The sequence below is a fragment of the Parus major genome, chromosome 3 (assembly GCF_001522545.3).
Source record: "Parus major isolate Abel chromosome 3, Parus_major1.1, whole genome shotgun sequence".
In the NCBI taxonomy this organism is placed as follows: Eukaryota; Metazoa; Chordata; class Aves; order Passeriformes; family Paridae; genus Parus; species Parus major.
Window position 1 is genome coordinate 109,613,084 of NC_031770.1, and position 20,641 is coordinate 109,633,724.

Sequence of the window (20,641 nt, forward strand, 5' to 3'; positions counted from 1 at the left end):
GGAGTATTTCCTAAAAAAATAAACAGCAGAGAATAGACCTGATGTTATAGAATCCTGGAATCATGGAATGGTTTGGGTGGGAAGGAACCTTGAATATAACCCAGTTCCAACCCTCTGCCATGGGCAGGAACACCTTCCACTATCCCAGGGTGCTCCAAGCCCTGTCCAACCTGGCCTTGGACACTTCCAGGGATCCAGGGACAGCCACAGCTTCTCTGGGTAATGCGCATCTTGTGTCATTTTGCATCTCTTAGCCTTCCCAAAGTTTCTCTGGAGCCCCTCTGTCCTCTCCCTAACTTAGGAGCTGGGAGTTTAACTACATCCATCACACTTCCCAAACTCCTTTCCTTAGAAACAAAACACTGCCTCACAGCACAAGAGAAGGAAAATGAAAGCAAAATGAAAAGGTGGCAAGCTCAAAACAAAGCTCACTCTTTTTTTTCATCTCTGTGGACAGTGACTGACTTTTGGCAGCTCACTATCACCAAGCATTCTGATCATCACTGAGATATCACACCTGAGGTTTAACCATGAGTAAAAATAGCCCAGCTCAGAGAAGAGGACATTGCTCCTCAGACATCAGGAAAAATTACAGCCCATGGGAAGAATATGAGAGCAATTTGGCAGTGGTCATCTGTCCAACATCTGCCCAAATCTGGGGTGAAAAGACATCAGACTGACCAAGGAGGGAACAGATCCAAATGTGCCAGCGACATTTGGGTCTGATACCTATGGCATCCCAATTTAAAACTGAATAGCTGGCACCCACAGACTTGCAACATTTGTGGCTTTGTCACCATTGAGTGACATGGCTCAAGGAATGACATCATCTAAGATATATCCTGTATTCCACCTGTGTTAATGGAACCTATACACATACACTTCTTAATTTAGGTTATGGTCAGAAACCACAGTTAAGGTTGGGGGGAAAAACACCTACTCCAAATCATTTAGCACAGCACAGAAACCCTTATAAAAGGTCCAGCAGCAGATGTGCCCAGACACCTTCACCTCAGCAGAGCCCAGCACAAGCATTAGAAGTAAGAGAAGGAAGGAAGATGTCTCCAACTTTTTGCACTTCTCTGGTAAGAACTTGAATTATGACTTTATTTTTCCCCAATTCGACAGAGACATATTTAAATTATAATAGATGGAATAGGAATCTGCACTCACCTTTAAAATGCTACTTTAAATCATTAATAATTAAAAATAACTAAAATGTGAAAATGCTGGTGGGGCAGCAATGAGACCGTACATCAGTGACATGGGCTCCCACAACGTTCTGTGAGGCAAGAAATACATTCAAAATTCAACTTTAGAGTGTCTTTCTTTTTATTATACCCTTTCTACTATCTTCTGCATTATATTATTTTCTATAATTTAACATTACAGCCAGATTACAACTGGGTATATACATAACTGTCAGCACTGCGAGAATCAATTAACGGGAATAAAAGTGGATGTGACACACGGCATATTTTTCCATATTTTTCCATAATTACTCCAGCCTGAAGTAGGGGTTTCAACCACCAGTGAGGCTGACTGTGGATGAATTTCACACCTGTCTTAAATGTACAAATCTCTCCAGCTCAGACCCCTGCTCCTCGTGCTGCTGGCCGTGCTGTCAGCCAGCAGTCCTGCCCATGGGAAGGTGATCAAACCTGGGCTCAAGCCAGAGAATCTCTTCAAGCAAGCATCTGCTGGATGCCCGACCCAAAAAGACTCAAATTTCCCCCAAACTGTGAGAGTCAACCTCAGCATCAGCAACACGAACCAGGACACCAAAGCCAGCCTGGACATCAGCAGCCGCTCTCTGGCTCCGTGGGATTACAGGTATGATCCCCAGCCCTATGGCCTGGAAAAACACTGGGTGCCCCTAGCCAAGAAAAATCCTTCAATCTCTATTTTCAGTGCTTCACAGCTGAGAGATTTTGGAAATATGAGGGTATCCACAGTCCCTGTGATCCTCTTTGAAAGAGAACCAGTGCAGAAAGCAGCACAAAAGAAACACGTGGCCTAGGCAATATGCAGAAGGCAAAGCAAATGGCTTTTAAAATTAAATTAATTAATTTTTATACTAGGGCAAGCTTTATCTTCAAAAGCATTCTTTACCTAAAACATCATTAAAAAAAAATACATCAGAGGGTTAATATTGCACCAAATTTAGTGGTGGTTCAACACCAACATGTCATGTTTTGGGGAGGAACTGAAGGTTTTGGGGTCTGTTAGTTGGAGTGACATGTTGGGGAGCTCAAATCATTTCTGATCAAAGTCAGTGCCTGCTTGAAGCAAGTCCTTTGCAAAGGCAGTTGCATGCAGCCATACATTTAAAAATATCCAGTATTTAGTGAATTACATTTTATTTCGGAAAAACCTACTCTTTTGGGGAATCTGCTGTCCCTCCATGGGCAATACACCCCAAGATGCACAGGTTCCCAAGCAGGGAGCCCATAGTCTTCCAGACCATCATGCCTGTGGATTCAAACACCCCCTTCCCTGCCAACCCCCAGGATTGACGAGGACCACGACCGCTTCCCGCGGCTGATCGCGGACGCCGAGTGCCGCCACTCCCGGTGCGTGAACCCCGAGGGGCAGCTGGACCACAGCCTCAACTCCGTCCCCATCAGGCAGGAGATCCTGGTCCTGCGCAGGGAGCAGAGGGGCTGCCAGCAATCCTACAGGCTGGAGAAGAAAACCATCACGGTGGGCTGCACGTGTGTCACCCCCCTGGTCCAGCACCAGGCCTGAAGGGAGCCGGAGCTGCAAGAGCAAGGAGCCACAGAGAATTCCTTGCATGGAAGGGGCCTGATCCAGCCTCCAAAAAAGCTGAATCAAGCCATAAAATTTGTCAAGAATGCATCAGAATATGTATTTCAGAATATACTGAAAATCAGGTGTCTAGGTTAAAAAACCTTAATGTTTTCCCCCAAGATCTTGAACTCCAAAAATTCAGAATCCAGACAGCTGCATGTGCCTGGCTGAAAAGTAATGGGAATTTTACCCATCCTTAGTTTACACTTTGAAATGTCTATTTATGTAAATCTATTTATGCTGGTGGAAAACATGATAATAATGTATAATCCTAATATATATATATTTTTTTAAGTATTAAGGTAATGTTTATTTATCTTTGTGTAATAAAAAAGTCAGTGAAAAAATTCTTTGGTATTCTTCTTTCTTGCTAAAGAAGTGTTCCTGCTAAGGCAAGAAATCACTTAATCATGACCATAAAAGAGATTTATATGATGCTAAAGCCCTAAATTCTCTTGATAACATCTACCTCAGCAACAGTAGAATGTAAAGCCCAAGGGAAAAAAAATGGGGAAAAACACCATTTTACCAATAGAGAAGTTAAGATACCTGGGAAAAAATTATTTATAAAGTAGGCTTCAAAGAGACTCACATTAAAAACAGACAAGCAAAAAAAAAAAATTATACTGGGTAATTATCCAGTTTTCCACTTAATTATCAGATTGGAAAAGGATTTGAAAAAGATGGGTTCAACACAACGCTTTGAATACTTCTTTGGGGGTAAAGAAACTCCCTCTCCTAAAACAGTGAGTGCATTTCCACTGCTGAGTTTTAACTTCACTCCAACATTATCTGTGAATCTCAGCCCAGAGCTGAAGACACCACCTGGGCACTCTGAAGAAGCTCAGGAGAGTCAGGTGGGTGACTGAAGCAATTCAGCACATCTGGCTGATTGCAGTTGTGATTTTCTCTGTGCTCATGCCCCTCCAATTCAGCACTGAGATGTGGAGCACCCTGACGCAGCACTTCAGCTGTGGTTGGATGGGGTTTGTGTGGGTGGGTGTCTGGCGCAGCAGGTGGGTTTGTTTAAAGCACACTTGGGTTAAAAGCGCTCCAGTGAACATGTTCCATGTTTCAGAGGGCAAGGCTGGCTGCTGAAGATGTGGATGCTTTGTTTGCTGCTGTCTCAGGAGTTGTGGCCCTGCTGAGGCACTGGCAAGGCGAATGCAGCAGCAGATACAGAGCTTGGAGAGACACAGAGCTCAGGGCTGAGAGTCTCTAACGAGAGGGAAGGTGCTCTCACGTGAAAGCATCTTTGCCAAATCCAGCTGTGATCATCCCAACTTTTGCTACTGAGGATTATTTCCTCCAGCTGTTCCAGTGAGCCCAAACCCTCCCTAACCTGCTCTAGGTGGGTCAGCCTGTAACCTAAACCCACAGCACAGCCACACCACTGCCTGACCTGGCAGATAAACACTGGACCAAGGAAACACTGATGAACTCAGGCTGACCACAGTGCCTGCAATCACAACAATGAACTCCTGGCCACACCTTTAACTACCTTCAAACACTGATCTAACTTTGCCTAATAGCAATCTAGAAGTGTGTATGGTCCTAACTTAGCACTTTCTGACCTTATCTCTAAGGAAGAATAACCCCAGTTATTCTTCCTTAATGTCTCCTGCAGGTCCTGAAGTTTAACCCAGCTGACCATCCCACAAGTATGAAGCATGAATGGATTAAAAAAAAATAAATAAAAAGCCAAAAAAAACCCTAAACCAATAAACATCAAGGAACACTCATCCTTCAAGGTTTTCAAAGATTCATGTAAATATCAGTCCAGAGAGATTGAAACAGGGCTGACTTCCTTGTCGTTTAGACAATCTCTTAATATCCTACCACTCCTAGGATGAGTTTTGTCAAATTGCCTGCAATTAGCCCAAGTAACTTCTAACAGTTAAAATCACAGAAAGTCCAACCCTTTATTCTCTGGAAGTCATGCACCACTAGCTGGGGTTGGCACATGTGTAGTGGGGACTGGAAAATGCTGAGAGAGCTATGCTGAGGTGGAAAAACTCAGAACCAGGTCAGAAAGAGATGACACAGCTGGAGCATTGAAAAGCCAACAGCTTTCTGCTGACAGACTTCACAGATCAGCATCATCATCATGGAATGGTTTGGGTTGGAAGGACCTTAAAGGTAATTTAGTTCCAACCCCCCCTGCCATGGGTAGGGACACCTTCCACTACTCCAGGTTGCTCCAAGCCCCATCCAACCTGGCCTTCATGAAGATAAGCCAGTCTCCCTTTCACCAGCATGATTTTTGTTGAACCATTTACCAACCCAGCTAAATCTGAGCCTTAGGACAGAACCACTTTTTATTTATTTGGACAACTCTGTGCTCACAGCTACAGGCTGCTTGAGTGTTCTACCTGCCCCTGCAGAAGTATTTAATAGGTTAATTAATAAGCTGGATTCATAGGGTCAGAGGACTGTTTTCTTTCCTACTTCAAGTTCTCTCCTAACTCCTGGCACCATGAGCCAAGAGATTTTCCTTCACTGATTTCCTTCCTCGCTGTGTTCAGTTGGAAAGGTGCAGAATAATCCCAAACCAATGCATCCTGGCAAGGGTGACCTCATCAGTGTCCTTGTTCTTCTACAGTCAATAATGATCACAATGAGAGACCAAAGAGAGTAGAAATCCTCTTTCACCCATCCACAGCTTGAGGTTCTACAGGTAAAGGTTGTTTCTCCTTGTTTTCAAGAGTTTCAGTGCAAATTTCTGCTAATTTGGTGCTTTTAAATGATATTGGAGGGAGGGGGGGTGGAATTGCTGCAAAACCCTCTCCAACATAAAAGTTTCCAGTCCAGCACTTGTCCCCATCTCAGTTTCATGTCAGTCTGCAAAGCCTGAGCAACATGTGCAAATCATCAACCTGTGAGTAAAACCCAGCAGAAAGGGAAGTTTGAGATTGGCTTTTTGCAGATAATCACGCTCATCATTGCCACTTATCAAAGCAATCTGGATAGAAACCAGATGCTTGTAAAAGGTGCTGCAGATTCAGCTGTAACGAGGCCAAGAATACAAATTTCAGAAGTCTGAAATAAAAAGCCACCCCGAAAAATGATGGGGTCGAGTTAGAGAGGAGATAAATCATCTCTCTCCATTTACCAGAACTGGGAACCTCGACCATGATACAAATATTTGTGCTTACTAAGAGTGCAGATAAAACAGAAACAAGATGGTTTGTACTGATTTTACTCACTCTTAGAAAGCTGTGCCCAGAAAACAGTGTTTTGTCAGTCTATGACCCCCAAAGAGAGTCAAACATATTTTTAATATTTTGTTGAAGTTATAGAAAATGGTAGAAAAGCTGAGCCACTTTTCTGAAGGGAGGATAAATAAGCAGTTACACCAAAAGCAAGAAGGGATTTTTCTGAAGAGCTGAGCACCTGAACCTGCTGCCACTAGCCAGCCCTGGAAGTGTGGGGAATAATTAGAAAATATGAAAAGTGTTTTTAATCCTAGAATATCCTCATTTGGAAGTGACTCACAAGGACCACTGAAGTCCAGCTCCTGGAACTCCTCTTTGTGAGCAGCAAAGGCAGAAAGTGTAGTTTGTGTCTGGTGCTGAGCCTGGCTGGCATCTTCTCAGCTCCTGAGAGCCTCCTCCCATCCCCACCAGCAGCTCTGGCTCTGACAAGTGGTACCAGACAGATCACAGACATTTTAAGCAGGTTTGGGACTTTTTTGTCACTGCCTTGGAACAGTGCTGTGGAAAATGCAGAATCAGCCCACTCCTTCTTGAGCAGAAGGTTAAAAATAAAATCAAAGAAGGAAAAGGGAGAAGGAGACAAAAGGAGATTGTGGTTTTATAGAACGGTTTGGGTTGGAAAAGACATTAAAGATCATCCAGTTCCACCCCCTGCCATGGGCAAGGGCACCTTCCACGATCCCAGGTTGCTCCAAGCCCTGTCCAGTGTGACCCAGAACACTTCCAGGGATGGAACAGCCACAGCTTCTCTCTGCCACTGCCTCACCACTGTCACAGGGAAGGTCAGGGAAGGTCTCCTGTTTTGGAGGTGATGGTGACATGGGAGCAGGTTTCTGGACTGGTTTCTTGGGCCATCTCCAGAACCTGCAGCTGATACAGAAACTCATCCTATCATCTATACCCATCATGTTGGCACCAACCCACAGATCCCCACAGGACTGACCAGAGAATTGCTCTTACTGAGAATTTCTGGACTGATTAGAAAATTGCTCATCGCCTTAAAATTTTGCCTGTAATGTCAAACTCCCAATAAACCATGCTGATTTTCCAGCCATTAGCCCTCTGGCTTACCAAACAGATAATTCTTGGATTTTTTTCAACCTTTTAGTTTTCAACCTTTGCATTCTTTACATATTTAATTTTATAACACTTTCCAAAGCAATGATTTTTGTGGAAGAGGTTGCTGTGGCCTGCAGTCCCTTTGGACACTCCCAGGAGCACCTGCCTGTGGCCTGGGGTCCAAAGAGGCCTGAGATGCTTTCTGGTCATCACGTTCACAGGTGACAGCACAGGCCTGGGAGGAGACATCTGCCTGTGCAGGGGGATCTGCTCTGTGCTCTATCCAACATCCCATGGGAGCTGCCAGAACACACAGCCAAGGGGAGCAGCGAGCAGAAAACAAAGGTTGAGGTTAGGGAGAGGAAATCAGAGGAGAAAAGGAGTAGGAAAGGCCACTCAGATACCGACCTGTGGCTGGAGGCAGCTTGACCCAGCAGGTTACAAGAAGGCACCGTGGCACTGCTGCTGCACCTCCAGCTGTGTCTTCTCTGTCTGGTAAAACAACCCCGTCCCTGCAGGCTGCTCCAAGCCCCTTTTCAGAGCCAGAGATGCCCAGCTGGACACTCAGGGTCTGGGTCCACTGCTGCAAAGGGAACAAACCAAGCAAAGCCTTTAGCAAAGGCTGTGAATTGCACTTGCTCTCATTTCTGATATGACTGTGCTGTTTATAAGAAGCATAAATTTGTTTGTCTTGGTCTCTGAATCACAGAATCACAGGGTGGTTTATGTTGGAAAGGACCTTAAAGATCATCTAAACCCCCAAATTAATAGATTGCTGGCAGCAGACACCAGCACCCAAAAAATAACCAGGCTTGTATTTACAAGCTGCTGCACTCTAAGAACGATGCCATCAGGAGGAAACAAACCCCACATACAAGCAATGCCTCCCTGAGTGGTGTGTGGTTTGCAGTTGAGACCTCTGGCTGCCAAACCTCATGGCCCACAGGTGAGATTCCTTAATTAGCCATCTATGTATTTGCCTAATTAGCTACTTCATTATCCATCCAATTAGGATCACTCTTAGGGTAAGCTGGTGGGTGTTGAGGAGCATCAGCACAGGATGATGCCATGAACCCAGTGTCAAAGTAATTATGACTGAGAGGAGAGATGTAGGGTAGTTTTCTCCCAGAAAAACAAGTGAGGGCAGCCCCACAAGGCAGGTCTGTGGAGAGAAGTAGGTCAGGAGTGAGAAGTGGGTTGCGATTTCCTGGTCAGCGGTTACTGAGAGAGGCGAGCAGGAGACGCCTCCCTGGGCTGGCTCTGCACCACATGAAGAGCTCAGCGGTCATAACGAAACAGCTGCTGCCACAAAGGGGTGCAGATGCTCCTAACTGAATGCAAAGGGCACTCAGGGATTGTTGAGGTGGCTCCCAGTGACCCACAGGGCACAGAAGGCTCCTGACTCAACTAAAAGCACCAGAGGAGTCATCGTGGAATCGTAGAATCATAGCAATGAGGAATCATGGAATGTTTTGGAAGGAACCTCAAAGAGCATCTCATTCCACCCCCTGCCATGGGCAGGGACACCTTCCACTATCCCAAGTGGCCCAAAGTGCCATCAAACCTGGCCTTGGTTCATTTAGATCCAACAGCTTGCCTGGCCAACCTTGCAGAGAAAACCCAGGGTCTACCTGCACCAGGTGGATCAAACTTAAAGTGGTTTCTGTGCAGTCAAAACGAAATACGAGAATGTTTGCACAGGTTTGTCCTCATTTGAATGAAAAAGGAAATACAAGCTTAAAAACTCCTGCAGCAGAAACAAAAGTCAGAGGTCTGAGAGCCTGGCTCAGCTCTGGCTGCAAGAGGAGCAATGTCAAAAAAAGCAACATTGCAGTAATTTGATGAAATAGTAGATGGTTATGGGATCATGGAATATCCTCAGGGACACAGAAGGATCATCCAGTCCAGCTCCTTAACAGTGGGCTGTGCCAGGCTGTGCTCCTTGTGCAGCTCAGGGAGGGAAAGGACAATTCCTCATTTCCTGAGGCAGGACAGCCCAGCTCAGCAGGAAAGCACACCCTGCAGGTACAATTCCTGGTTCCTTGATTTGGGGGATCTTCATCCAGCACTTTAACCCCAGCACCTGTGAATGACCTGGCTGAGGAGCAGTGGCATGAAGCCCTCTGACACCTCCCTGCATTCCTGCTCAGCCAACCATTCAGCTGGGGGAGGAGAAGGTTGTTTTTAGGGATGAAAGCTTGGCTGGAAGAAGGAAGGACAGACCTTTCCCAGCCCTGAAGAACCATCCCAAATTCTGGCTGCAGCCCAAGAATGTGACACCCCCTGTTTCTTTTCCCACCATCCTTAGAGACCATCCAGAGGTCAAAAAAACCTCATTCCATTGCCACCACTGCCTGCAGAACCTCCCTTTACTCCTTCCAGCCTCTTCTTTGCATCTTTCCATCTGTTTAGGCTGCAAGTTCTCTTCTGCTGCCTCTTGCTCATCTCACTTCACAGGAAAATGCCTGATCTGTGCTGAAATCTCAGTGCTACTGCAGCACAAACCCATTCTCTGTGTCTGTTGTCATTCTGAAATACCACGAAAAACCTTTTCTTTAAATAAAATATGATTTTTATTCAGCAGATAAGTTATTGAATAAATACAGATTAATTTTATCTTTTTTTTTGTACTCTGAGCACACACAGAGCAATAAATACAGCCATAAATAGAAGACATAAATAGAAATACAGGTATCTGTTGGTTCTTTAACGTTTTAGCGCTCAACAAGTGGAATCAATCGCCTCTCAAAATGTTTTGCAATAAATCAACTGCAGCAGTGACATAAACTCAGACTGTGGTGACAACCAGGCCTGGTGGCACCAATGTCTGACTGACACCAGTAATATCCCAGTGAGCAGGGATGGCCAGAGGAATGGGATAGGGATGAGGAAGGGAGGGAGAAGGTGCAAGATGAAGTTTTTTGTGGCAGTGCTGGTGGGCTTGTACTCAATTAGAGCAATTTGCTGCCAAGGAGAGCTTTGGAAAATATAATTTGTTTGATTCACCAAACTGTTATAAACCACAATGAAAAATAAATTTTTAAAAAGCACTGCTTCCCCCTCTGACTGCTTGGGGGAGTCTTCCTCCTCTCCATCACCAGCTACCTATAACTCCCATCCTCAAATCCATAAATGAACAACAGCAAGAACCATGACCTTCAGGAGACAGTTTGCTCCGATTTGGGAGGGGAACAATGTGGAACCCCTGGGACGCGAGGCGGGCGGCTGTGGGATTTCACCAGGGGGATTTTTATGGGAATTAATTGCTCTCCCAGTGCTGCCTGCCCTGATGGCTGCTGCTAGGACTGGTGCTGGATGACGGGAGTGACGCAGGTGCAGCCCACGGTGATCACCCTCTTCTCCAGGCGGTAGGAGGGGACGCAGCCGCGCTGCTCCCGCCGCAGCACCAGGATCTCCTGCTTGATGGGCACCGAGTTGAGGCTGTGGTCCTCCTGCCCCAGGGGGCTCACACAGCCCGACAGGCGGCACTGGGCGTCCGCAATCACCCGTGGGAAGCGGTTGGGATCCTCGTCCAGCCTGGGGATGGGGACACAAAACCGATTTATGCACTTGGACATCGTGGTTTGGCAGGATCTTCTTGTTTATATCTCCATCATCCTGTTCATTCTCACTGTGAGATGCAAAGGATTTCCTTACCCTCAACGTTTTCACAATGATTTCCTAGAAATGGAATCCGCATTGGGAGGGTAATATTGCTGCATCACTCTTTAGGAGCTGATGAATGGAGTGGAGCTGGGTTAAATAACACAGAACTCACAACTGGCCTATATTAATTTTTGTTTGGTTTTAATTTCAGCATTTGGATGTTTTCTCCGGTTAGGAAAATGTGAAATGTCAATGTGCTCATTCTTTTCCTAGAGGAATAATTAATTTCATCATTATTTCAACCCCATACAGCACTACAGGCTTGTGGCAGAGGGGTCAGAAAGCTGCTCAGAGGAGCTGGGGAAGGGGCTGGAGCCCAAGGAGGGGCTGAGGGAGCTGGGAAAGGGGCTCAGCCTGGAGAAAAGGAGGCTCAGGGGGCCCTTCTGGCTCTGCACAACTCCCTGACAGGAGGGGACAGCCAGGTGGGATCAGGCTCTGCTCCCAGGGAACAGGGACAGGAGGAAATCACCTCCAATTGCTCCAGGGAAGGTCCAGATTGGATATTAAGAAAAATTTCTTCCCTGAAAGGGTTGATAAGGCATGACACAGCTGCCCAGGGTAGCGGTGGAGTCCCCATCCCTGCAGGGATTTAAGAGCCATGTGCATGTGGCACTTGGGGACACGGGTCAGTGGTGGCCTTGGCAGTGCTGGGGGAATGGCTGGACTCAGTGATCTCAGAGGGCTTTTCCAGCCTAAATGGTTCTGTGACTGATAAAGACTGACAAGATGATTAGAAACCATTCCAGTGATCCCCCCCTTGCACTGCAAAGCTCCTCTCGAAGAAATCTCACCCAGCATTGAAAGGTCAGGGTGTGTCAAGAAGCGTTTGCAATATTCATGGGACTCTGGACATATGCTGAGAATGCTCCACAGTCACCACAAAAACCCATCTGTGACACAGCCCTCCCAAATTAGAGAACAGCTGAACGGTTACCTGTAATCCCAAGGAGCCAGAGAGCGGTTCCTGACGTCGTGGACCATCCCAAAGGCGTGATCTGAGTTGCTGATCCGAATGTCAACTTTCACTGTTGTAGGGAATTTGGGATCCTTTTGGTTCAGGCAACCTTCCCTCAGCCTCGCAGAGGCTCCGGCCTTTCTGGGGGGTGAGCTCCTCACGGTGAGGGCTAAAACCAGCACCAAAACCAGTGATGTGAACTGGGAGAGAGAAAAGTGTCATTAGTTCTGCCCTGTCAGGAAAGAGAGAGCACAAAGACCCAAGTCTCGGTTAGACTGGACCACCACTGGGCCATCTTCAACATTTGTGTGAAACGGGCCAAGAGGAGCGAGCAGCAAAATAATGTTAATAAAACTCATCATAACTCATGCTAAACTCTGATTTAAATTCTGGTTCATGGCTGATTCTGCACCAAGAAGAGCATCTGTCCAACAAGCTGTGGAGATCCTACTCTGCAGTCACGCAGCACCATCTTTTCATCTATAAATTGGGGTAAGGACTCAGCTGACCCCTTGCCTTTAAAACCTTGCCCAGCCACAGCTTTCTCAGGACAGTAAAAGCTGGCCACAGCCATAAACCCAAAACAAAAACCCACAGCCATCTGCTAGAAATACTCCTCTTCCCAAGAAAATCTGGGATTCTTGGGCCATTTCCAGTAGGGAGTTTTAGTAAATAATAGAATCACAGAATATCCTAAACTGAAAGGGAAACCACAAGGATCATGAACTCCAGTTCCTAAAAAGAAGACAAAATAAATGCAAGGCTTTTAAGAAAATCAAAGGAGCTGATAGTGCTGCAAATTCTACCCAGGCTGAAATTCAAATGCCTAGGTATCCACAGTGAAAATTTTGATAACTTTGCAAAAAGGACCCTGCCAATCCCACATGGGCAGTGCTGAGGGAGAGATAAATAAATAATGGCTAGAACACCACACCCTCGTCACTCAATCACCAAGCAGCTGCATCAGACACACCAGCATCCCATTCAGCTCCCAGCAGGGCTAGAAGGGTTTTCTGCACAAATCAGGGGACCTGCACTCTGCTTTCTCTCTTGCAGCAAATATATCTTATCCTTTATTTTAAAATGGAAGTACTTACCCCAGCAGAGCTGGTGAAAGCCATGGTAACTTCCCTGCTGCTTCTTATTTTAGGGTGACAGGACAAGAGAATTCTCCTTCTCTGAGACCCTTTCAACCCTGCTTGTGTCTCAGGAGCAGTTGTGCTCTCCATTTTATAGCAAAGCTGGGGCACTGCCACCCTTTCCATTGCAGCACAGCTGACTTACCTGACCCGAGGTTAGGAGCTGATATTGCAATTTTTAGACCACTTCCTCCCATCTACCTCCAAAAAAGGGACAAGCAGATGCTACTACCAGCATCCCAAATCAGCCAGTATCATTTATTCAGGCAGATCAAGAGATAAGGAAAGAAAAAAAAACGAAAACCAAAAAGCCCCAAACTGTTCAGGCAAGTGTTGTTTTTTTTGGGTTTTTTTTTCACTCTTTCCCACCCCCCTCTTTCTAATAATAGTGTTCTTTCACCACAAACACGTGGGGATGCACTTCCACATGCCTCAAACAAGCCCAGCAGCAGAGATCAGCGAGCCACAAAGTCAGGCACCCACCAGGGGCTTGAAAATGAGGGCAGGACATGGAACTTCACCATTTAACCTCCCTCCAAGTGCACAACCCACACCCACCTCGCCTGAGGGATCCCTGTGTCCTGCAGGGACTGGGCAGGGGAAGAAGAGTGGGTGCCATGGGGAATTCCTGCTGGGGATATCGGGGCAGCAGGAGCTGGGATACCATCCCCACTGTGGTGACACATGGTGAATTCTGAGAACTCATACATGCCCTGTTAGGGCCCTGACCACCTTCACTGGCCTTCACCACCACCAGGAGCCCCATCCTGGCTCAGCTTTGCCCCCAGTCCCTGCCTGAGCTGTGCTGTTGGAATGCTGCTCTCCTTCTCTGGCCCTGTAACCTGGGTGGACCTTGGAGCAGCACATCTCCTGGAGGGGCTCCTTGGACAGACACGGTGGCAAACGGAGCTGGGGAAGGGGCTGGAGCACCAGGAGGATTTATGGAATAATCCAGAGCTAATCCATCTTGTTATCTTTAGCACTCACACAGTTTCTTACTGATCCACATTTATCCTTTTCTTTGCAAACTTTGCTCCTGCTCCTGTACATCCCATAAGTCTTGTACAATCCCAAAACATTCTAAATTTGTCTCTTGGCCCTGTAGCCAGCAAGGTGGTGTGAGGAAAGCCTCTCCTGACTTGTCTGGTGAGACTCACGTGGGATATGGTGGGGCTTGGGTTGATCATTGTCCTTGAACAGCCCTGAAAGAGCTGGGTCAGAAGCTTGAAATCCTCCACCTGGTCCTGTTCCTTTGTGCTCATGGAAGATTTAATCCCTCTGCATCACACAATCTTCACTTAATAATTAAAAGGAGAGGGAGGCATGAAAATAGAAGTGGAAACAGGATTCTGCATCCTGTGATCCAGAAAGGAGCAGCCACCAACTGGAAAGCAGAAAGTGGGGCTTCCCTGGAGCACCAGGGGGTCTATTTGGGAGTAAAAGCTATTTTTATGGCAGAAAAAACCTTTACATAACAACCTTATAGAATTTATTTGTGCAGAAAAGCCCTGAGAGAAACCTTTCCCAAAGCTATGTAGCCAAGCTGGAAGGAAAGGACTTCACACAAATTCATCTTCAGCCATCCAGGAAATCAACAGATTCATGATATTTTCAGTCCTACAAAAAAAAAAAAAAAAATCAGAAACCTCTTACAAATCCATTGAACTTTCCAATGAGGAGGGACTAATGGTCCCTGCTCTGTCACCTCTCTTGAATCACAGCAGCAGAAATCTCCATCGACTGATGCTTTACATCACTGCAGGATGTTGTCACGACTTTGTGGTCTGGTTCAACCGGCAGCTCTGAGCCCAGTGACTCTCCTCATGTACATTTGTCACATTTCAGGTTACCAAGTCCACCTGAGGCAACACCAGTGCCGTGACACACGTTCCCATTCTGACTGTCCCATGTATTCACCAGCGCATCTACTGAGCTGCGACACAGAGTGAGGAAGAGCAGGAGAGGGTAGAATTACCAGAAATCCACTTTTTTAGCCCAGAAGCTGACCTCCTTTTTTTCCCCCTGAGGGCTTGCCATGAAAGGAAAGGGCACTGCCATGTAAATGGGCTGGATTGTGCAGGCACAGGGTTGAGTGGAAATGGTTACGTGCGATGAAGCAATGACGTTATCACGCCAAGTACCGGGTTATGAACCCCCACCACCACTTTCCACTCACTTCTTGTGTCTTCAGCAGCTTGTTACTTCAGCAGGGATTCCCTCTTTGACCCAGAATTTCCTACAACTTCCTACTACTTCCTACAACTAAGCTTGGCTTGAGCTGAAGTTCACTAAAAATATTTAATCAAAAAGAGGCCACCAACCATGAATCATCTCAAGGGAGGAAAAATACTTTTATTCATAGAATCACGGAATGGCTCTGGCGGGAAGGGACTGTAAAGATCATACAGTTCCAATTGCCTGCCATGGTTAAGGACACCTTCCACTATCCCAGGTTGCTCCAAGCCCTGGCCTTGGACACTTCCAGGGATCCAGGGACAGCCACAGCTTCTCTGGGCACTCTGTGCCAGAGCCTCCCCACCCGCACAGGGAAGATCTTTTCCCTTATATATAGAAATATAAAGTCACCTCAAAAAGATTTTCCCTCACACACATCAAGGGCTTGGAGCATGGATGAGGACTCAGAGATAAAAGACTATTTTAATTCCACTCACAAGAACTCTTCAACTCCTGAGTTCCTGTAAGGAAACAGCACTGTTTGCACTGCAGGATATGTTACACACCTGGGTTCAGGTTTTCATGGATCACAGAATCACAAGGACCTCAAAGACCATCCAGTCCCACCCCTGCCATGGGAAGAGACACCTTCCACTAGACCAGGTGCTCAGAGCACCTTCCACAGCCTGCAGCAGCTGAAGGCTGAAACTGCAGCCTCCAAAATCTCCCGATGCAAGGGTCGAATAAAAATTTCAGTGGCAGCACAGGACACGGCTTGTACTTCCAGCAGCTTGTTCCTGCCTCTCCAGCCACCTCTGGCAGTTTTCCCCTTGTTGACAAAGGCCCCTCTCCCAGTTGCCCAGGATGTACCGAGGTGGCCTCCAGCACACCCCAGAGTCACCCACAGCCTCCAGCCCCGGGCTGTGACCCGATTTCTCTGCCCTGGGGCTCCTCCTGGTGTCCTCTCAAGGGAAATTCAGTATTCCAGTATTTCAGTATTCCAGCTGTAAGGGCAGGGGAAGCTCAAAATCATGGAATCATGGAATTATGGAATTGGCAGGATTACCTTCCCTGATCCCAGGCTGCTCCAAGCCCCATCCAATTTGGCTTTGGACACTTCCAGGGATTCAGGGGCCTCCCCACCCTCACAGCCAAGAATTCCTCCCCAATATCCCATCTATCCCTGCCCTCTGGCAGTGGGAAGCCATTCCCCATGCCCTGTTCCTCCATCCCTTGTCCCAAGCCCATCTCAAACCCTCCATCCCTTGTCCTCTATCCCTGTCCCAAGCTCTCTTGGAGTTCTTTTAGGCACTGTAAGAGGCTCTTAAGTCTCTCCAGAGCTTTCTCCAGGCTGAACAATCCCAGCTCTCCCATCCCATCTCCAGAGAAGAGGATCTGTGTTTAACTTTCACCAGTCTTTGCAGTTTTGAGCCAGACTCCACCTGAAGGTCCAAGGTTGCTCTGTACCAGCACGATAAACCCACACCCAGAGATCTTTAGGAGGCTGCAAACATGCAAAATCCCCTCCAACCCTGCTGTCATGGCTTTGTTGGATGAGAGGAGCTCCAAAATCTGGCTTTTAGAGCTCACCAGGCAGCTGAAGTCCTTCCACAGCAGCACAAGTCCCATCTGGGTAACTGCAGCTGTATCCCCACAAGTGGGAATTCTACATCCCCCCTAAACAGCCACTCATGGGACAGTACAGACATTTTTATATCCCAAATAAAGATTTATGGCACCCAGAAAGAAGGGAGCAGGCGCTGTGCAAAACTGGAGATGAGCAGTGATAACAACAAACCTGTTCAGGGGTTTCTCCAAAGCTCAAACTCACCAGAACAAAAGCAAAAAAGAAATTAAAGAAAAACTCAAAACTTCAGCAGCTCTGGACAAGCAGCCAGAACTGGTCTGATTGTGTCTTCAGCTTTTCTTGAAAGTTTGCCATCACCAGATGATCCCAGGCTAAAGGCAGGAGCAGGAGATGAAATCCATCTGTGCCAGGAACACACTCCCTGGGCAGCTCTGAGACCTCCCAAGGCCTTTCCCTGGGGGCAAAACCCCCATCAGGGGTGTGAAATCTGGAAATTCAAGCTTTTCACGGGCAGTGGATAAGGTCAGCCTACACCTGGCCCCCCATTGCCAAGAATCATCCTCCACAAGGTGGGTGGGAAGGGCAGAGCCAAGAGGAGAGGCTTTAGGCACCTTTCCCTGTGAGACAAGCAGATCTAGGCTATGTCATAGGGGCAAAATGGGAAAAAAAGGGGGAAATAAAAGCTTCACTAAAAGTGGAGCTCTCATATTGCTTTTCTTCATCGCCTCTGAATGTTGGATTTTTTTATTTAAAAGCTAGAACTCTTAACACCACCACTCTTAACACCAAAGCTAAAAACAATACATTAAAAACACTGACAATTTGCACCTAGGTCTTTTCCTTTCATCTCCTTGCAGAAACCTCTGCCCAAATCCTGCACTTTGAAGACAAGAACATCCAGAGCTCCTGGCTCTTTTTTTTTTTTTTGGTGCCAGCAATGCACAGCAAGGAAGTGCAGAGACGAGGAGCTCCCCAGGATCCAGCTCAGTCACATAAAGCATTCAAACACCAAGTCTCCAGGCTGAGAGTCCATGTAAAACTTGGGCTCCTCCGCCCAGAGGCTCAGATTAAGAAGATAATGTCATCAGACACCATGATCTGGTTGTCATCCTGCATGTGGGCCAGGGCCACCTTCACCTCGGCTGCCGAGAAGGGCTCAGGGTTGTCACGGTTGATGGATTCCATCACGTTCTTCAGGCCCACAGATTGGGCATGGGAAGCTTTGAACACCTCCAGGAGAGCAGCCTTGAATGCCTTCAACCTAATCAGGGGAAAGGGAATCACCCTTGGAGAACACACACCAATCCTTCCCCTTATTCCCCCAGCCCAGGATGCCTCAGCCCTTCCCCATTCCAGCAGCAGCATTCTGTAGGAAAGGCCAAAACCGGAGCTGGGAGCATCAGAGATGCATCTCCAGCACGGGACAACAGCCTTGAGCCACTGGAAGAGGGGGACACACAGGGACAGCCCCTACTCACCTTGGCTCAGCCAACTCCACCTTCTTCCCTTCACCAGCTCCTGAGGCTTCGGGCGTTTTCGGAGGGTGTGCCTGAACTGGAGCAGAAGGAAGAGTTACCTTCACCCTGTGCCTAGTGATCAAGTACCCAGAGAGCAAAAATACTGAGTGGGGGGTGATGCCAAACTGCCTCCCAATACTGTTATTTATGCTGCAGTTTGGAGGTGGATGGAAAAAAATTCATCAGCAATAGAATCCCAGAATTGTTTGGGAAGGGACCTTAAAGATCCTCCAACCCTTGGCATGGGCAGGGACATGTTCCTCTATCCCAGATTGGTACAAGGCCCATCCAACCTGGCCTTGGACACTTCCAAGGATCCAGGGGCAGCCACAGAGCCTTTGGGAACCTGTGCCAGGGCCTCCCCACCCTCACACAGACAAGAATTCCTTCCCAATATCCCATCTAACCTTGTCCCATATGAATTTGTGGCTCTGGTACTGTACCATGCCAGGGACCACAGGTAAGAGCAGCATTGCTGCTCCCCAGGCTCTGCAGACCCACAGCCCCCTCAAGGAGCCAGGTGTCACCAAACCCAGGGACTCACCCTGTGGCATCTCCTCCTCGGCGTCGCTGAAGTCGTACGGGTCGTAGGAGCCCTCCTCGCCTTCTGTGCGCGCCTTCTTCCGTCTGGAGGGGGAGGAGAGGTCACCCAAGGGTTTGGGTGGGAAAGGACCTTAAAGTCCATCCTGTTCCACCCCCTGCCATGGGCAGGGACACCTCCCGCTATCCCAGGTTACTCCAAGCCCTGCCCAACCTGGCCTTGGACACTTCCAGGGATCCAGGGGCAGCCACAGCTTCCCTGGGCACCCTGTGCCAGCGCTATCCAGCCAGTTCCTTATCCAGGAAATTATGATGTCCCTCTACTACAAATGGGGTGGGACAAACCACCTGGCTGAGCAAAAGGTGGGGTATTTCCCCAAGGCCTGCAGCAATCTCAGAAGAGGCTGGGGCCCTTTGCACCAAGTCCCTCCCAGTCCCTTGCTGTGGCTCCTACCTCCTTGTCCTGCGCTCCTCCTTGTCCTTCGTCTCCTGATCATCCTCTTTCTCAGTCTCTGAGTCATCCTCTGCTGGCTTCCTGCGCTTTTTCTCCTTCTCCAGCACCTGGGTGGCAAAGGCAGGATGGGCTCAGACCTCATTTTCACTCAAGCTGCTTTTAGGGACCAACCCCAAGCACCCAAAATCCCAAAGTGGTGGCCTGATCCCACACTGTGTCCAGGAAAGTTTGCACCAGCAACCCAGGGTCCTCAGTTTGCACCAAGTCCAACCCTTCCAATGACAATTCCAGGATCCCCTGGGGACAGAGGGACACCTTCTCCCCACCTTTTTGAAGTAGGCGAACTGCACCAGCTCCAGAGCTGCCTCAGCATCCTGCATATCCACTGTCTTGTTCATCCTGGCCTTGGCGTGGGCTGTGGAGAGGCGGATCAGGGTCTCCAGGGTCCGGGCTGTGATGGGGGAGGTCTAGGGGGACAGAGAGGTGTCTGTGTGACCCTCACCGAGAGGTGTCACATCCAAGGTGAAAAACACCTGTAAGAAGAGAGGCCTGTGCCTCAGTTTCCCTCCTCCTGGCCCAAGAGGGAGCTGCCCCCAGGGCTCACCCTGGCCATGTCCGAGTCCATCTCGTTCTGGCTGCGCAGGCGGGAATACTCCTCGGCGATGTAGCTCGCCGACTCCTCGGTCAGCACGGGCTTGATCATCTTTGCCACGTGGATGTACTTCCTCATGAACTCCATGCTGACAACCTTTTCCCTGTGGGAACACACGTACACCCACATTAACCACAGTGGGGATGGGCTTCCCATCTATTTATACCCCTTGAGAGGCATCCCAGTGCGTAGGGAATTCAGCTCCAGATGTTCCCCACCCGCTTGGCACAAGAGACCAAGCAAGGCTCCCTTAGCATCCCACCCATGGATCAGCTGGAGCATCGCTGGCACTGTCTGGATGCTCAGGCCAAACCCATGAACCCCCAGTGCTGGACACCCTGAGGGAGCTCCAGGGGATGAAGGACTCACTTGCGGCGGTTGGGCCCGTGCAGGAGGTCATCGTGTTTCTCATAGACCTGCAGCTCCTGCTCCTCCTCCTGCACAAAGTCAGGGTCATCCGTAGCCAGCATCTCCACAGCACTGCCCAGGGGCATGGCTGGAAAGGGGAATGAACAGAGAATAGGATTTTACCCTCTGGAGCAACTTCTAATAGTCCCCAGAAACAGTCCCCAAGAGCTGCCACCAAGGGGTGACACCAGGCTGAGGAGGGATGGGACTCACCATCCCCATCCTGCTCGTTGGGGTTGCGGTAGCGGTGCATCCGCAGGACGTGGTCCGAGATCTCCCTGTCCTGCTCGGGGTCCATCTGGTCCAGCACGATGAAGAGCAGGTCAAAACGGGAGAGCAGGGAGTCCTGCAGGCCGATGTTCTCCATGGGCGTCTTGTACTGGTCATACTGGGGAAGGACAGCATGAGGGGTTACAGGAGACCCTCACAGGCCAGTCCTGGCTGCCAGGGAGGTTGGGGGGA

General features: G+C 48.3%; 3 protein-coding genes across 3 annotated transcripts in view; 1 reads left to right on the forward strand and 2 right to left on the reverse strand.

Annotated features, from left to right (window-relative positions):
* Positions 1-160: 160 nt before the first annotated feature.
* Positions 161-3,060, forward strand: IL17A (interleukin 17A). Its single transcript, XM_015620604.3, has 3 exons — positions 161-1,085; positions 1,589-1,833; positions 2,511-3,060. The coding sequence occupies exons 1-3, from the start codon at positions 1,059-1,061 to the stop codon at positions 2,746-2,748; spliced, it is 510 nt and encodes a 169-aa protein (XP_015476090.2). The 5' UTR covers positions 161-1,058; the 3' UTR covers positions 2,749-3,060.
* A 6,829-nt stretch (positions 3,061-9,889) lies between these two features.
* On the reverse strand, positions 9,890-12,827 carry LOC107201308 (interleukin-17F-like). Its single transcript, XM_015620493.2, has 3 exons — positions 12,804-12,827; positions 11,686-11,906; positions 9,890-10,622 (listed from the first exon to the last, which is right to left on the reverse strand). The coding sequence occupies exons 1-3, from the start codon at positions 12,825-12,827 to the stop codon at positions 10,385-10,387; spliced, it is 483 nt and encodes a 160-aa protein (XP_015475979.1). The 3' UTR covers positions 9,890-10,384.
* A 4,528-nt stretch (positions 12,828-17,355) lies between these two features.
* MCM3 (minichromosome maintenance complex component 3) overlaps positions 17,356-20,641 on the reverse strand; it is an 11,396-nt gene continuing 8,110 nt past the window's right edge. Inside the window, exons 10-17 of the mRNA XM_015622675.3 lie at positions 20,393-20,567; positions 20,141-20,267; positions 19,724-19,874; positions 19,446-19,586; positions 19,120-19,226; positions 18,670-18,752; positions 18,087-18,162; positions 17,356-17,869 (exon numbers count right to left, since the gene is read on the reverse strand). Coding sequence (XP_015478161.1) covers positions 17,671-17,869; positions 18,087-18,162; positions 18,670-18,752; positions 19,120-19,226; positions 19,446-19,586; positions 19,724-19,874; positions 20,141-20,267; positions 20,393-20,567 — 1,059 coding nt within the window. The 3' untranslated portion in view covers positions 17,356-17,670. The remainder of the gene's footprint in view (positions 17,870-18,086; positions 18,163-18,669; positions 18,753-19,119; positions 19,227-19,445; positions 19,587-19,723; positions 19,875-20,140; positions 20,268-20,392; positions 20,568-20,641) is intronic.

Coding starts and splice junctions, on each gene's coding strand:
- IL17A (XM_015620604.3), top strand. CDS start 1,059: ATGTCTCCAACTTTTTGCACTTCTCTG. Junction 1,086..1,588: donor CAACTTTTTGCACTTCTCTG/GTAAGAACTTGA, acceptor AAATCTCTCCAG/CTCAGACCCCTGCTCCTCGT. Junction 1,834..2,510: donor CTGGCTCCGTGGGATTACAG/GTATGATCCCCA, acceptor GCCAACCCCCAG/GATTGACGAGGACCACGACC.
- LOC107201308 (XM_015620493.2), bottom strand. CDS start 12,827: ATGGCTTTCACCAGCTCTGCTGGG. Junction 11,907..12,803: donor CTTTCACCAGCTCTGCTGGG/GTAAGTACTTCC, acceptor TCTCTCTCCCAG/TTCACATCACTGGTTTTGGT. Junction 10,623..11,685: donor CTGGCTCCTTGGGATTACAG/GTAACCGTTCAG, acceptor CCCCATCCCCAG/GCTGGACGAGGATCCCAACC.